At 37.1% G+C, this 17,593-nt stretch overlaps 1 protein-coding gene across 3 annotated transcripts in view; it reads left to right on the plus strand.

The window, feature by feature from the left end:
* The window catches only part of dusp8a (dual specificity phosphatase 8a), a 59,807-nt gene that overhangs the window by 18,958 nt on the left and 23,256 nt on the right, over positions 1-17,593 (plus strand). For all 3 annotated transcript variants that reach the window (XM_028448442.1, XM_028448443.1, XM_028448444.1), the window contains exon 3: positions 6,335-6,473. In XM_028448442.1, coding sequence (XP_028304243.1) covers positions 6,335-6,473 — 139 coding nt within the window. The remainder of the gene's footprint in view (positions 1-6,334; positions 6,474-17,593) is intronic.

A 17,593-nucleotide genomic window follows, 5' to 3' on the forward strand; every position in this document is an offset into this window, starting at 1 on the left:
ACGACAACATAATTACACAAAATGACTCAAAAAACACACAATGGCAAAAAAAGACAAAAAGAACAATTACAAAACGACAACAAAAACACAGAAGACTAACACCAATAAATGTCTCCAAAATCACAACATGACAACACAAATACACAAATTGGCTGATAACACAGAAAAACAACAAAGACAAACAAAATGAGAAGAAAATGCGCTAAATTACTTCAAAAACACATTAAACAGCAGTAAAAACACAAGACAACAACAAAAAGCGCAAAATGAGAAAAAAAGTGACACCAAACGACAGCAAAAAAACTAAACTAAACAATAAATGACTCCAAAAACAGGCAAACTCATTGTTCTTCCCTGTATTAATGATCAGATTGGTCATTATTCTAAATGCTGATGTGAATGTTGATAATTTGGCCCTCAGATCAGAAAATCACTTTTTTGTGGCCCCACTGTGAGTTGCTGTACTCTTGTATAATCAAATTGATTGTGATGTGCATGAAGTCCATCAAAATATGTCAGAGAAACAATGACGTTTACTACTCAGAATGGGACTAATAACTCTTTATACCATGGGAATGTTTTACTGGTTAACTCTCACACCTGGGTAGACAGACAACACTCAGCATGTTAAAAAGATGCCATGTTAGTGACGTTGTCTACATATTGCTTGTGCTTTGTTGCCTTTTGCCGGCAGTCACGGCGGGATTAAAGGAATCTTGTGTCAGTTTTCTGTGGGACATCCTACATTGGAATAGCAGGCTGACAGGACCCAGGCTGAGCTTTAGAAGTGTACGTCCATTTTTAGACTGTTTATGCTGATGTTGTGTGACACACACACACACACACACACTGCCCTACTCAGCACTGACCTTGTCACTGCACAGCAGCTTTGCTGAGGTCAGGGGAAACCAATTTACTCTCTTCACGAGCTCTCACTGTTTGATTGGACTGGTTCCACTGATATCTCCTTTGCCTGGGTTGTTGCCATGAATGTTTCTTGTGTGCATATGGGTTTTGTTTCATTTTGTGTGTGCAAGCTTCTCCCATAGGCGAATGTCAATGTAATCCTGCACTTTAGCACGCAGCCTCCCCTGGGACTTTGTTTTTCTCCAAGTTCAATATATTATTTGAGTTGAGACAGATTGCAGCTATTTCTGTTTGTTGTTCTTGTTTTTTTTCCTTTTTGTTTACTGTCAGTTTTCGGACGCATCAAATCTAGTTTTGAGAATACATCCCACATGTTTATCTTCATGTTTCTCCTCCCTTTCATTCCGTTCTGCACAACAGACCCAAGCTCCACTACTTTATCTTTTGCTCCTGTGTTCTTGATGTGATGCCGACACTTGCTTTTTCTTTGTTTTTTTAATGTTTGCTTTGTTTTCTTTCGCTACTCTTACATTTCCCCTCTGCCAGCAGTAATCCTAATTTGCCTGCAGTGTGCACTGTGCATTTGTCGCAGAGCCTTGCCCAATGCCATTAACTACAGTGATGCTTAGTACTGCAGCAGTAAAAAGGATCTGTAGACGGTTATCTCCAGAACTGGCTCACTTAACGAACTCACACATACTGACTGAGAATATAAACTCTTGTTAAAGCAGAATTTATTGCATTGTTTATATTGTTTTATATGAGCTATCAGTCCCTGTATTGTTTCAGCACAAAGGGAACACTGAGATTGGGTTAATGTACTATCACATCAGATTATCGATTTGAAACATGAAACCCATAAGCAAATGTAAGTAGACATTATCCTCCAGATCCTGTTGACTGGTTTCCTCAAAGTGTAACTAAACCACAAAACGTGCATCGAGGCTGGATATTAAAAAAAAATAAAATTAAAAATGGATTATGGGCGGGGCTACTGGAGCAGTTAAGACACCGCCAGTCTATACTATATGTTCTCCAAAGAACAATCTATGCCAGTGGTTGTCAAACTTATTGGGGTATTTCCCACTTTGAACAAAGGTCAACTTTCATGCCCCCCCCCAAATAATCCTGACAAATAACACCTATTCAAATGTGATATAATAAAATATTAACAATACAGAAAATAACCAAAAATAGTTTGTAATCTGTAACATAATGCTTCAGAAAACAAAAAAGGAAATTCAGTGCACGTAAAACTCAAAAACAAAATCAAAATAATCACCTGCATGAAAATCAAATGTAAAAGTGCAGCAGTCATAAATACAGGAACTAAATAAAGTTATATATATATATATATATATATATATATATATAGTTTCCAATCTGTGCCAAAAAGCTTAAGAAAACAAAAAAGCAAACTAAGAAGCCATTAAAACATCACAAACCACCAGCCAATAGAATAACTTGACTGTAATAGCTAGGTTTCAATCCATAGAGGGCAGTCACTCTTACATTTTTATCACAAAATACAATTAATTGAAATACTTGGACTAAAATGTCAAGATTTGGACTAAAATTACTCATTAACAAACACTACTTTATATCCAATCCTTTTGTTTTCAGGTTTTGGTTTTAGTTACTCCTTAAGCTCTTGATATTTAAACTGAAATAATACAGAATACTTTCAAATAAACACCAAACACAGGACACTTACTGGGCTGTGGCAACCCATCACACACTGCGTGCTTTCACATAAATGCTTCATTAGATTGTTAAATGTTACATAATTTCTTGTGTTGTTTGTGCTTTAGCATGAATGCTTCTTTAAAGGCCTGTAATCCCCAGGCCTTTAGATCTCACACGCAAACTAGATCTGATCCTATTAGGATTATCACACACATTTGCCCATGGTCAGCATAGGTAAAAGTAACAAGTCATTTAGATTATTATACATTACACACACTATATAATACAAAATCATGTTCCTAGTTCCTTTTTAAGCTATTTTTGTGACAAATTCACCACACACTAACAGTGCTATTGCTCAATAAAAAAAGAAAAAATATATTTTCTTATAATTTATTGAAACAGGTTATGCTGTAGAGGCCATTTTATCAAACTTCTGACAATAGCAGACAACAATGAGCTACATCTTACAAAGGAGACTACTTACTATTGAAGTAATCAAATAAAAGTTGTAGTTTAACTAAATTAAATTCCACTTATTGTTTTGAATGTGTAGGTTAAGCCTTAATGTTTGAGACCCATTTAGGGGTTTAGGAGAGCCCGCTGTTCCACAAATAAAAAACATATGCAATGATTTAGAGGGTACTTATGATATGAAGAGGGGGTACACATGGATTGACCAAAATGCAAAAGGGATACATGGGACAAAAAAGATTGGGAACCACTGCTTTACATGATTAAAAGTGGAACAAAATACATTAAAGAGTTTAAAACAATAAACAGTTTGAAATTAACAATAAAAAGATTTAAAAAAAAGTCATGATAAGCAGTATGATGGTGATGGTGGATGCTGATTTTCCATTTCAGAAGAGGGTTGTAGAATGGATATGACATTAACATGAACAGACTTAGATAAACTATGCATGCTCTCTGTTAACTCCTTCCTGAGTTCTATGGTTTAATTTTCATCTAAATCTTCAGAAAAGAAAAACTGTTAAAAGGGAGTTTTTTCTTCCCACTGTAGCTTATGCTGTGGATTTGTTGTTTTTTTCTTCCTTTTTATAACGTGATAGCGCTTTGAGATGACTTTCGTTATAATTAATGCTATATGAATAAAGTTGAATTGAATTAAAATGAATCTTTCTCCATCATCCCTCACTGCCCTACTGCCCCCCCTCCCCCCACCCATTCTATCCCTTCCTCTTTTCATCCCCCTCCCTCCTGTCCAGTGGCAGCTCTGTGATGCAGTGATTCATAGCTGCAGCAGGCGCTGTCTGATGGTCACGTGACCAAAGTCTGCCTGACAACACGGGGAACAACACAGCCTGGGATGCGTGCGTGTGTGTGCGCGCGCATGGGCGTGTGTGTGTGCACATCAGCACATGCTCTCATCCTGTCATCTTTCACATTCACACATTAAAAAAAAAACATCACTGATGTGTTTTAGATGCCATCACCCATCACTTTGTATGTGGTTTGCATCATTTTGCTAATTTTAGCCAACATTACCCGAATGTAGTTTACAGGCATACATTATTATTAATAATTCGCTACTGCGTCATCATATTTTACTCCGTCACCCATTGATTGTTGTTCTTAGGTTGCATTTAGATGCACAAATAAAGCAAGTGTTATTCTAATGTGCAGGGATGTGCTTGTGTGTGTAAGACCAAGTTTATTTTTAATATTTAATGAAAGATTACAAGAATTACATCATTGCAGAAGTAGAGTGTACATATTGGGGTGTGGGTGTTTGCTTATTTAATCATATCACTTCTCAATAAATATAGTAAATATAGCAAAAATTTAAAAACAAACATAAATGATAAAAGCAATATTATTATTATTATTATTATTATTATTAATAATAATAATAATAGAAAGTAAAAGTTTATATTTTAGAATAATAAATAGCACCATATTAAAGTTATCATGTGACAGTCAAACATTCAAGTCTGCACATTGCATAAAAAATAAATAAAATCTCTGTACCTTTATTTTGACACTGGCATGTTATTGCTTAATAACATGCCCTCTGCAGGTTTTAACATACATGTCATAAGTAGTACATGGGATTATGTTGTGCCGTTCTCAACTGTTCAAAGCTCCTGTTCATAACCTTTAACAAAAAGGTTTACAAATCCAACATAATGGATCACCTGGTAAAAACTAAATATTTAGCATTCTTCATTAAGAAAAAAACAGAAATGCAGTAATTTATAACAAACAAATGTGTTATTTAAACTGACTAACATCAAACATTTGTCAAACAAACAGTAACATGTTTCTGCTGTGAATTTATTTGTCCTACCCTGACCACAAGTTTCTTTGTTCTTCCAGTGAAGAACAAAGTCTTTCAAGAGATAATCACTTAATGCTAAAAATTCACATTTTAAACTTCTATTAATATCTAGCTATCTTCTAATCCAGTGTTTCTCAAACTTTTTTGGCTCAAGTACCCCTTTATTGTATTTGGCAATTGAAAACTGCCAAATACATTTGTAATCGTAGGAGTTCTTATTTTTTTTCCACAACTCCTTTGTCCAAGTGTCAAAAAAACTAAATGTACTGTATCTCTATGAATATTTATCATACAATTTTGATGCTTACATTTATGAAAAGCTCATCTCAAGTGGAGTATTTTATTAAAATAGACCGAAAGCTGTACAACCTACCAGTAAAACGATGGGTAGGGGTCAAAGTTCATGACATCACCAAAAAAAAAAAAAAAAAAACGTTTTTGCCTACAACTTGGCCACAAATTGAGAGACAGTGCTCAGACTTGTACCATTGAACAACATTTCCTTTCTCAAGGTCATATTTATGGTCAAGGTCAGTCTTCTGTTTTTGCTGCATTATATAACTTGTCAACAATTTTTCAATTGCCAAATACGTATTTGCTTTGCAAATACAGGTCTTGCCTAGTTTTGTTTCTGAATCCAATAACCCCCGTTGTCCGACTACAACATTTTTCTTAGAAAACTATTTAAAAACAAGAATATATGATGGAATGATTGAGTAATAACACACATTTTAAAAAGTCTCATTATAAATAAGTGGAAAGAAACAGTATTTAGTGCATCCTGAATAGAATGATTTTTATAGTTTATGGTCATTTCCCTCCTGATGTTGAAAAAAGACTGATACCTGTAATTGCAGTTCATGTTCTAATCAATATTATTTATATCATAATTCTGTGTCATTTTGTGTGTTTTGTTTGTTTTTGTTGTAGTTTTTGTGTGATTTGGGTATTTAAATCATTCTTTCTCAGTGTGTGTCATTTGGTTGTTTCTTATGTCGTCTCTGTTATTTTTGTGTATTTTTCTCTTATTTAGTGTCTCTTTTGTTGTTTTGTGTGTTGCTGGTAATAGTAGGTTTTTTTCTTACTGCACATGTACCCCCATTTCAGAAACATTGTTTTAATCAATACCAACATTACCTGGATTCATTGTTAACAAAGACGACACAAGATCCAATATTTACACAGAAAGACCTGAGCCAAAGGGATTTGAACCCAAACCATTATTTTTCTGATTGTGCAATGCTATGCAATTAATCACTAAGATCCAATTTCCCTGTAATCTAAAATTGAGTAAAATTAAAAAGCCAACTCAAAGTTCCTGATGGGTGATTGAAAGTGTTATATTGAAGTGTCGGGAGCACATTTCCTTTAGATTCTGCTAGATTAAATATCTGTTTGTTTGATCTTTTTCACATTTGCTTTTACAGCTTTCAATAAATAAACCTCCTGCTCTTGTTTGTTGTTTCTTTTCCTGTTCAGATGGAGCTGGGCCGGAAACAGGAAGTAGTGGTTTATGACCAGAGTTCCAAAGAGGCAGGACAACTGTCCAAAGATGGCTTTGTCCACATCCTGATGGGAAAGCTGGAGGGCACCTTCCACAAAGTCTCCCTGCTCACTGGTGCGTCTCTCTGTGTGCGTGTGTGCGTGTGTGCGTGTGTGCGTGTGTGCGTGTGTGCGCGCGCCTGCACAGTGATGAATGGATGGACCTTTTGTCGTCCAATAAGCAGGTGCATTGTTGTCGTTCCACTGTTTAAGCAGCAGGTGTCACTGCCGAGCTCCAGTTCCCTCAGTCACATATCGCTGCTTGTTCCTCATTTCTTAATAGCACCTCAGTATTTTGGCTTGTTGGTGTCAGGTTCACGTGCACGTGTGAAGGCAGGATGGAGAGGAGGAGGTACAAATGCACCTTCCAAGGAAAAGTCATACTTAGGCATTCCTGGAGTCATTTTCAAACCACAATAATGCAACAACTTAAGTTCAAATATCCCAGCTTTATTTACTGTATTTCATGTTTTGTAATAGCTTACAATAACAATGCAAAGACTTATAATTAATAGCCTTGTTTAGTTAATAATATATCAGCCAGGGTTGGGATCAATTATAATTGTAATGTTGCTGTTGTAATCATAATTGAATTGTGATTGAGTTCAGATAATTGACATTCTAATTGTTATTGACATTAACATTCCATAATAACAATCAGGGTTGGGGTCAATTACATTTTCCAATTACAATTGCACCAATTATCCATGTTCAATCACAACTCAATTATGATTACGATTACGAGCATTTTTCCACTTAAAATTAAAATCAAAATTATTATTTTCCCCTGAAAGTCAATTACAATTATGTTCTCAATTACCAAACTTCAATTACAATTAAACACAATTACGGAGTCTGAAATAAATAATCCCAAAAACTTAACCTTCCTCTTGTGTTAGCTTTCTGTTAACATCTCTTATAATAATTACGTCTTAAATCATCTGTAAAATACACTAAAAAATATGATCTATCATCTAATGTGTTGCTCATTTCTTGGTTTCCTTGTTAGGATTCATAATCATTGAAAATATAGGTATTCATATTTTTGGAGTGTGCGTCTTATTCTTGTTTCTGTTAGTAAACCCTAGATGTATTTTGTTTTTTTTAAAAAATGGTAAAATGATCCTGAAGAGAAGTGAGAGGTAGTGGAAAAACTTGATATGGAACATATTTTAAATAATCTAACACTATATACACTACTATTCGGTTTGCATTCAATTAAATGTAAATGACAGTTTTTAGACAATTTCCTTGCCAATAACAATTACAAAGTCAATTATCTGAACTCGGTTGCAATTCAATCACAATTACACACAGCAACATAATTTTCCAATTATAATTACGCCATCATTGTAATTAATTATCAATTACGCAATATTATTTTTATTCATTTTTTTATTATGAGATTACAATTGTAATTGACTCCAAACCTGAAAAAAACATATATAAATTTAAATTTAATTCAATGCAGAAGTTGGGATCCACGTAACAGTTCTAGGGCTTACACATTAGTAGTTCACAATTATTAAAATATGTTTCATATCAAGTTTTCCTGTTTGTTCTCTTGAGGATCATTCATTCACATCATATCATTTAAAAATTGAGGGGTATACTGAGTCTGACCCAAAAAAAGGCTCAGACGCCCACAGCAAAAATATCAAAACCAAGATCCTAGATAAGGAAGCCTAACAAGGTAACCAAGAGATAAGAAACAAACGATAGATAACGTCTTTTTTTGTGTATTTTACAGCTGATGGGTCAAAACTGAAACCTTATCATAAGAGATGCTATTAGAAAGCTAACAAAAGAGGAAGGTTAAGTTTTATGGGACAGTAGGGTAGGCTCAGTAATTGTTATTAATTGTAAATGAATATTAGTAATTGAGAACATATTTGTAATTAAGTTTCAGGGGAAAAAAATAATACATGTAATTTTAATTGTAATTGGAGAGAATACCGGTCAACGTAATCATAACTGAGTTGTAATTGAACATGGATAATTGAAGGCGTAATTGTAATTTATAAATGTAATTGACCCCAGCTCTGATTTCTCAGCTATGGTGGCTGCAGGGTTTTAAAGGAAACTGCAGAGGCTTAAGAATCTAAGTGAAGAAAGTAGAGTGTAATCTGCAGCGTGCTGCACAGGCAAATCTATTCCTTTTTTCCTGCATACCCCCCCCCCCATTCTCCTCCTCCTCCTCACAGTTCCACACATCCGCTGGAGGATTAGCACTTTTTCATGAGTCATTCATGGATGCTGAGGATTGCCTGAAAGCAACCCAGGCTCCATCACTATTCCCTGTCATGCAGATGTAACGTACACATCTTCAAACAAACCACACAGGCGCACACGCTTGCACGCCCTCTGTCATTTTGGGATTAACTGATGAACCATCACTAGGATAATAACTAAGAACCCCCGTCAGCATCCGTCTCCTCTCCATCAGTCTCACTCCTGCACTCTGTCTTCAGAATCCACAAAAAGGAGAAATTCTTCCATTTCCGTCCTGGCTTTTCTGCTGTTTCCACGACAACAGTGGCAGAGAATGCTCTGGCTCGATAAGGCTCAGCCAATGGCGATGCGTGTTGTTTGTGTTGCATTATTATCGGGGTCATTGGAACTGTAGCAGCCATAGGGGAAAAAATACATGACGTTTGTGCATTGTTGTGATTGGCCAGAGAGAGGGTGTTGTACATGTATGTTCATGTTGACATGCATGTACGGTATTTAAATGAGTGACATCATCTGAGGGACTTTTGCAAGAACTGCTCGAATGATTCAGAAATAATTTTTTTAAATGAATGTATTATTTGATTTTTTTATTTTTTTATTTTGAACATGAACACAAACAGCGGTGTATTTACTCCAATGAGAAATTAGTAAAGATAACAATAATAACAATGATTAAGAAATTAAAAAAATACAAATTAAACAAAACAAAGAGAGTATAAATGGTTACACAATCCTGCTAGTGAAGCCTGTACATGTTTGAAAAGAAGTATAAACTTATTTTGTTTTACCCCTTGTAATATCTAGTGCTATATTTTATTTCTATACTTTAATCTTCTTATAATATACATTTATGTATTCCACTATACGTTCATCTGTCCATACACACACACACATACATAAGTATATACCGTACACACCTGTTTATAATTTTTTCTCTTTAACACACGATTTGACAAGATACATTTTATGTATTTGTTTAAATTACTTTACATTCAGACATTTTCTTATTTTCACACTCAAACTGTTCCACAACCTGGTACTGCTCACTGACACACAAAATATATTTTTTTTGTTCGTCTGTGATTAATACAATAGAAGAAACATTGTACACATTCTTGCTTAAACTTAGTGGAGCCTCATGTGTTTCAGTTGATACAAAGTGACATTTATGGAGGCCAAGGACTCAGTCAAGTGTTGCTTTTTTTTGTCTTTAAGCTACTGCAGGTATGCATGCACGTGTTCATGATGACATTTAGAATGTATTTATTGTCAAAAAGCACAAGTCAGTCATTTTATGGTTGCACTTGTCACATAACTTTGTCTACTTGCGTCTTTTTAAACGATGGTTTAATGCTTGTAATAAATTAAACTGATTAGGCTTCCTCCCACTGCCATTTTTTAATCCTTAGTTTCAAGTTGAAACCTGTAAGCTTCTTTCTCCCTCCCCCTCTCTACTACACCCTTGATTTACGATGCTAATATTTGCCGCAATGACTTCATGTATGACTGACGACTTATTTTCAGCCTCACGTGCAGACCACACATACCTTTACTGCAAATCAGGTGAGGGCTGAAGGGTGGCGGGGAGGAGGATCAGACGGGGACTGAAAGGGCTCCATAAATGGGATGAAATGAGTAATTAGAGGAATATATCCTGAGTTTGCTTTTACAGCTTTTTATGGTGCAGTTTTTATAGTCGTGTTTAAATAGTGGACTTGTTTAGCTGCACATTCCTAAAGTGCACCTAATCAGAGTCATTACCCGGCACTGTATTGCACTATGTTTTAGTTTCTTTTGTTGTATGATGCTGGCCCCGAGAAATACATTTGGTTTTTTATGGAATCATAAAATATGACAATAAAAAACCTTGAGTAGCTATGAAGAAACGAAGGTCCGCACCACTGCATAGTTTGCTCCCAAATTCAGTTGTTAATAAAACACCAAAAGACGTGACGTTTCGGGCTGACCGCCCTTCATCAGACATGGGTAGTAACTTTCCGGCACACCTGTTTTTATAGTGTACACGATTGGGCAGGGTGGTCACATGATACATTTCAGTGTAGGCGAGTGGTCATTTGTCTTGCATATAATTACAATTGTCATGTGTGCTAACTATATACACTATATAAATATATACAAAAATATATACACTACTATTTACAAATATATATCTATAGAAAAATAGACTATGTATATTTAAATACTTTTTGTACCAATTTATAAATATAAACATTCTTAAGATATAATTTTATATATATGATCATACAAACATCAGGGTACCCATAATATTGTATGGAAGTATTATACCTTATATATAATACTTCCAACCTTGGACCTTTTTTGATCCAGCACACTGCTTCAAGTAAAGGGAAGTGCGTGTTTTTTTGATTGTGCTGAATAAAAAACCTTGAAACTTGAACTATTTGAGATGAAAAATAACTGCAGTCATGTGATATAAGCATGGGAAAACTGTGAGCCCTACCAATATTGTGGAACTTCATTGACTTTGTGTATTAGGACGAGCTGAGATATCTAAAACTGAATTATTTGTTAATTTACACAATAATTGATGTTTTCTCTGGGTGAAATTGGATGCTTTAAACTTCTAAAATTGGGCCCTGTGCCTTAAATGTGACCCATGTGATTCAATAGATTAATAAAATTAACTTTGTCAATGCACAAGACCAAATTACAGTATTTCTAGCATTGTGCGTCCAAACAGGCTCAAAGTTTTTTATTAATTAAACAATAACCAGATAGTGAGTGACTGCTGCACTGTTGGATTTTAGATTTGTATAAAGACTGAGTAGTTGGTGACTGTAGTTGTGAGATTGTGTTGGTTGGTGCTGTGGTGTGAACTACGAGTCTCTCCCTGGGGGGGTTGCTCAGTGTTCTCACCAAATCTAATCTTGGACTGATGTTTGTTGCCCTTTTCATAGCTCAGATATAATGTGTTTTTATGCATACTTTGAAGGAATCACTCGTTGAGACCCAGCTGCCTCCCCAGTGGGTCTTAACTTTGTGTGTTTCCCACCAATCTGCAAAGCACCAGCACCAGGACCAGCCAAAGACTAAGTGCTGCCTTGCTAGTGTGCAGCAAGGTGGTGTACGCTGCCAGCTGCATAGCTCTGCCATGCGTCACGGCAAGCTCTAATATAGGCCTGCCAGGGGGAAACGTTTAGCTGTTGGCATCTGGACCTTATGATCTAGTTTTAGGAAAGGAAAATGCAGAGGTGGAATGGAACGAGGGCTAAAATGAGAAAAGTGTGATTTGGGAAACGGGAACTGTGTCAGATGTGCTCGTGAATTAAAACAAGAGGTGGGTGATAATTTCAAAAGATGTAAAAAAAAAAAAAAAAAAAAAAGATGGGTTTAATTATAGCACACGTAACTGCAACCTGACCAATAGAATGTAGGACTTGAAACGACAACAAAAATAATGCATTAGAAGAGCTTAGCAATAGAGGCGGGTCATGAAAGAGGAAATAAGTGTGGGCAAAAGTCTACTGCAGCAATCTAGTCTGTAAAACTGCTTCTAATCTTTCCCAGAACCATCTGTCAATGTTTTACGCTGGATTACAGAGACGTCACACGACTGCGTCGGTGAGATAAAGGGAGAGTCAGAAGAAAATGAGACCTAGTTGAAGTGCGAAGGCTTGTGTTGAGATTACGACCCCCAGTCAATGCGGCCTAGAGGGCAGCACGTGTCCAGAGTTCTGCACAGTCAGCAGAAGCTAAACCTGCACAAAAATGAATCGGTTACCCTTTTAAAGCATTCTATCAAGCGTGACCATATAACTAATTTTTATATTTTTAAGTGGACTAAGTTAATATCAAAGGCTTGATATACAGTAATCTTAATACTTCTCAACATTGAGTGGGCATCTAGGGTTTACTTAATCATTAATCAATTGGGACATCAGTAAATAGTTTACACCATATTGTTGGTATGTGTTGCCATTATTGTGCTCCTTACTGTGACCTGCTGACACTGAATACTGGATGAATTCACCCTGCCTACAACTGTTGTCCCTATGAAGTTAGAAAAAACACCATATCTGGACCAACAAAGATCGTTACACACAACTCACCTGAATCTTAAGTGTAAGGACACTCCCAGGTTTTTGCTGACCTGTCTCTATAAAAATGCCTTGATTATGAGCGTTGCTCCTAGAGTAGTTAAGACACGCCCAGTTACAGCAGCCCCACCCCCACAGCGCTGCACAGTTCCACATGGAGCTCTCAATCAATGCTCACTAAGGGCTGTGAGAGGAGGAAACCAGTCCCCCCTCCCATCATTTAAACGAGGGTCGGGGCCAACAGTGGCACTTAGTGACATCACCGTTCCAAAAAGACGTCATTGATCTAATCTCATAATCTCTGCCAATAGCAAAATTGAATTGCAATAGTCGACCTGTAGAGGGCATTCACTTACATTTTACAACTAAAAACGCTAAATTGAAATACTTAAATGTGAAGAGTGGGACTAGGATCAATAAACTACATCACTTCATACCTAGTCCTATATGTATTCTGCAGAAAAAAGTGGTTTTAGGGTGTACTTTTTACACTTTAAAACCTAATCCATAAAATGACAGTTTAAGCTTGTTATATTCAACCCACTTCTATGACATGTCAAATCTTTACAGAAGCACCAATCTTGCTCAATATCTAAGTTTTTTTATTGGCTTGTATTTGCATAATAACCTCAGTGCGTAGCATAGTAATTTAGGCCTATTAGCATATCGTTACACTCCTGATCTAAAAGTGCACCTGTTTCACCAGTTCATGTATTGTTACACTGAAGTGACAAAATGTATCCCACAGTGAAGTTTCTATCTTAAAATTGAGTTTTTTTTCAGATCATAGTTAATAAATCTATATATATAGTGATTCCCATATTTTGTACTAGTTTTGCTGTTCCAGGTTAACAGATTGACCTCGACACTGTCAATCTACCAGCTCAGTGCAAAAATCCACAAGATGAGACATGGTGGTGACACACTGATGAAAGGCATTAGGAGATGAAAGGTGCCTCCCTCCTATTTTTTTTCTCCCAGGCTCTCTCTTTCTCTCACATGCTACACGCACACACACACACACACACACAGCAGCTGCCGTGTGCCCCGCAGCCCAGATGAGATCAGGTTTGGGTGTGACTGTACAGGCGAAAGGTACAAAGGTCAACTCAGCAATGTGTCATTCTGCTGTGCTGTTATAGAACGGGAGGGGTGGGGGTGCATGAGCGTGCACGAGAGCCTATACATGTATTGACAGGTACATTTAAGATAATGGTTTTAGACCTGAGGTTGCAGTTAGAATTCAGTGTGCACGGTAGAATCCGTCGTAAAGTGTGTGAAGGCTTTAGAGAGAAGCTGAAGAGAGAGGTGAGGTAATCACGGGACGCCGAGCATTACAATGCAGCCGTTCACTGAGACATTCCAGTGAGCTACATAAGGAGGTCTCTGTGTGTAGGTGTGTGTGTGTGTGCGTGTGCGTGCATGATTGAATATGTGCACATGAAGTTGTGCATGCACGCGGATGAGGCCATTTTTGAGGGTGCGTGTGTGAAAAAGAACGAGACAAAATAGAGAGAAGTGAGCTATTGAGGAGATGATGTAATTCTCCCCATTTTGTGTGTTTGTGCTCACATTTCATCCTGTACCTGCAGAGAGCAGAACGTTCATTAAGTTTCTACAAGTACAAATAAGTACAAATGTGTTTGTTCATTCATTTCATTTTTGAATGCTGTAAACTTGTGCATTAATATGACTAAAATACATACAATTAAAGTAGGCCTGGGACGATACCCTTTTGTCCTGATTCAATTTTAATCCCGATTCTTTATTGCCAATTTGATCTAAATCGCAGTTTTGATTTTACAAGTATTGTGATTCTACAGTGTCGATATCACCATTTTTTTGTGTGAAGATCAGCCTCATTTTTCTGTCTGAGCCACAGTAAAAATATTTTTCATTATTATTTTTCCCCTCATACTAATGACAGAATAATGTATGTTTGTGTGGAAAGCCTGATTTTATTAACTTCTTACATTCAGAAATGATGAGCGCACATTAGTCGTCATCATCTGTCATCAATGTTATACTTGTTATTTACTCTGTAGTGGATCAAACTATGGCTTTACGTTGAACAGTGTTAAAATACTAAGAATAAGAGCTTAATTTCACAAGCTGCAGCTGATGTGCACACCGTGGCATACAGCTGATTTGCTCCGTGACACAGCAGCCACCATCTTTCCAAGAAAAGGAGTGGATAGCAAGGATAAAATATAATTAAATATAACACATTTTGTCCCATCTAAAATTGGTAAATTTGAACTTATTAGAAATGCTGATGGTCAATCTTTTGGCATGGAGGAGGTGTGCGTGTAGCGGGGCTATGATGGATAGGGTTGGGTCTGCCTCATCTGACATACAGTAACTTACGTAGTCATCTTGACTGGCTTCATTACCGTTTATCCAATATACCATCCATGGTCCGTTGGTCTGCTGCAGGGTGTCTTATCTTGCTTGCTCTAGCTTTATGTCCAGATGGTGACGAACAAGATGAGCATGTTACACAATACGCTACTTGTCTGGAGCAGAGCTTAATGCAGCTTTGGTCATGTCTAAATCCGTTCGCCATAGAATCGATCAAAAGTGTGTCCATACTTTTGATTTAAATCTTACAGGTACAGGTTTAATCATGTTTGTTGGTTTGTTTGCTAAAGGGAAATCTCAGCTGCTGCAACTCTTCTTCCAAGTCTTCCTGGTGTTTTCACTCACTTGTTGGTGAATTACTGCCACCCAGTGGTCGCCCACAAAAATGTGAAAAAAAAAAAAAATTGATACTGGGAAGCAGAATCATTTATTAAAATCGGCACCCAAAAAATTGCGCTAAATCGTAAAATCACGTTAATTTAAAGCTGCCCGAGGAAACAGATCAAGAAATAGTATAGGCCTGGTAGATCAATAAATATTTGTTCTAAAAAGTGGGATAATTTATTCACAAAGGTGGAAATTGCGTGTCGAAAACTTATTGTTGGTTCCATCCTAAACAATCAGTTTGTTAAATGGCCATGTTACTTTAATTTTAGAAAAGTTTTGCACATTGCATTGTGGGATTTGGGGTCCCGCAGAAAAACGTAAACATGCCACCAGAGCAGATAAGTTTTGTTAAGAAGTGTTTCTTGTGTTTCTTCACCAGACAAGGAATACAGTGATTACTTTTATGACAATATTTTTCCTGGTTTTCATGCTGTTCCCCATGATATGAAGTCACTCTGATTTCGGCCATATTTGGGTGTTTCCGTAGAAAGTCATATTATTAACATCTGCATTGTTTTGGCACAACTTTCAATCCGTATAAACACGAGAATGAGATGCGCAATTCAGATCCGATTCATATAAAACATTGTCGGGTATTTGAAGAACCAACCTGACATAACTGAGTCAAATTTCATAAACATCCGTCTATTACAAACCAAGATATCAAATTTAGAAATGTTGCCAATAATGCAAAAGAGGGATTTTTTTGAATGTTTGAAACTGATCCAGAATCAGTATATTGACTCGGATCCCCTCCAAAGTTTAATGGAATCTTCCATGGCTTAAGGTCTATTTTTGGTTCAAATTTGGTCACACATTTGATGTAATCCTGCAAACAAAAACAAAAAAATCAATTAAAAAATGCAGATGGAAATATTACCTCCTTAGAATATAGACCACAACCGTTGTGTTGGCCTGATTGATGAAGCTGTTTAAACAGTGCTTGTGTGATGTTTTTCTGCCTCCAAGTGTGTCTGTAACCACAGTGTAGGTCAAAGGTTGCAAACTTTCTGTTGAACTTCTCCACTTCTTGCAATTTCCCTCACTTCTTCATCTTGTCCATCACTGGCTTTCTCATTTGTTTCTTAACCTCCATCCTGCCCCTTTCCCCTCGGCCTCCTCCTCCATCTGACCCCTCTCCATTACGCCATGGGGAGCTCCTGCAGATCAATGATTTCATTGAGAAGGAGCCAGTGCTGCCATTAGGAGGTGATCTCACCATCTCTGGGGAGCACTGACACAGCATTCTCAATGACCTCGCCTCCTTTGCCATCCCTCCATCACTCGCCTTAAACCTTCACCATGTCTCTTGGTCTCTCTACCCATTCCCCCTCCCTCCCTCCCTCCCTCTCTTCCTCCCTTCCTTCTCTCCTCTGTTTCATGCTGCTGAGAACAGAGCTCTATTTTTAGGTCCAGACTTCTGCGGTCATCACATCTGGCGCCAGTGGCCTCGATGCTCTCACCCTGGCCTGTAGATACACAAACACACACAAGGACACACATGAACCTCGCCCCAACCAGTACCAAGAGACTACAAAGGTCAGAGGATATGAGCTACAAAATATCTGACATCACCTCTGGGCTTGGTGAAGTGTTGCAGACTTTAAGTTTAAGCTGCAGGTGACATCATGCTCTCTTTTTTGCAACTATGCAATCAGCGCCTGTTTTAGACTTTCACCTTGTTGTAATTTAGTGCAAATCCTTGCTCGCACATATAAACACGCGCCCACAACGCACACTCTGCTACACACACGTAATGGCCTATTGAAGATTTGTACTGTATTTAGTTTTATGTAACACATTGCTCTGCTATTTGCCTTAAAACCGGTGAATAAAAACAAACCAATAGCTGTGCGTGTGTGTGCGTGCTTGCATCTGTATTCGTGTGTGTGTTCATGTGAGCCTTTCCCAAATGCTTCCACAATGACGTGATCTTGCAGCTCTTCTCACATTCTGCTCTTCTTCACTTTCCCCTCCATCACTCAGGATCCATGCTGTCTCAATGTGCCTCACACATGCAAACACACACTGACCAAAAACAATTACACATACTTCAACACTCTATTAGTAGATTGGAAAAAAAAAAAAATATTCTCAGAAAGAAGGGATATGCATGATAAAGATTACTGTTTAAGAT

This window comes from Gouania willdenowi, chromosome 6 (assembly GCF_900634775.1).
Source record: "Gouania willdenowi chromosome 6, fGouWil2.1, whole genome shotgun sequence".
Classification (NCBI taxonomy): domain Eukaryota; kingdom Metazoa; phylum Chordata; class Actinopteri; order Blenniiformes; family Gobiesocidae; genus Gouania; species Gouania willdenowi.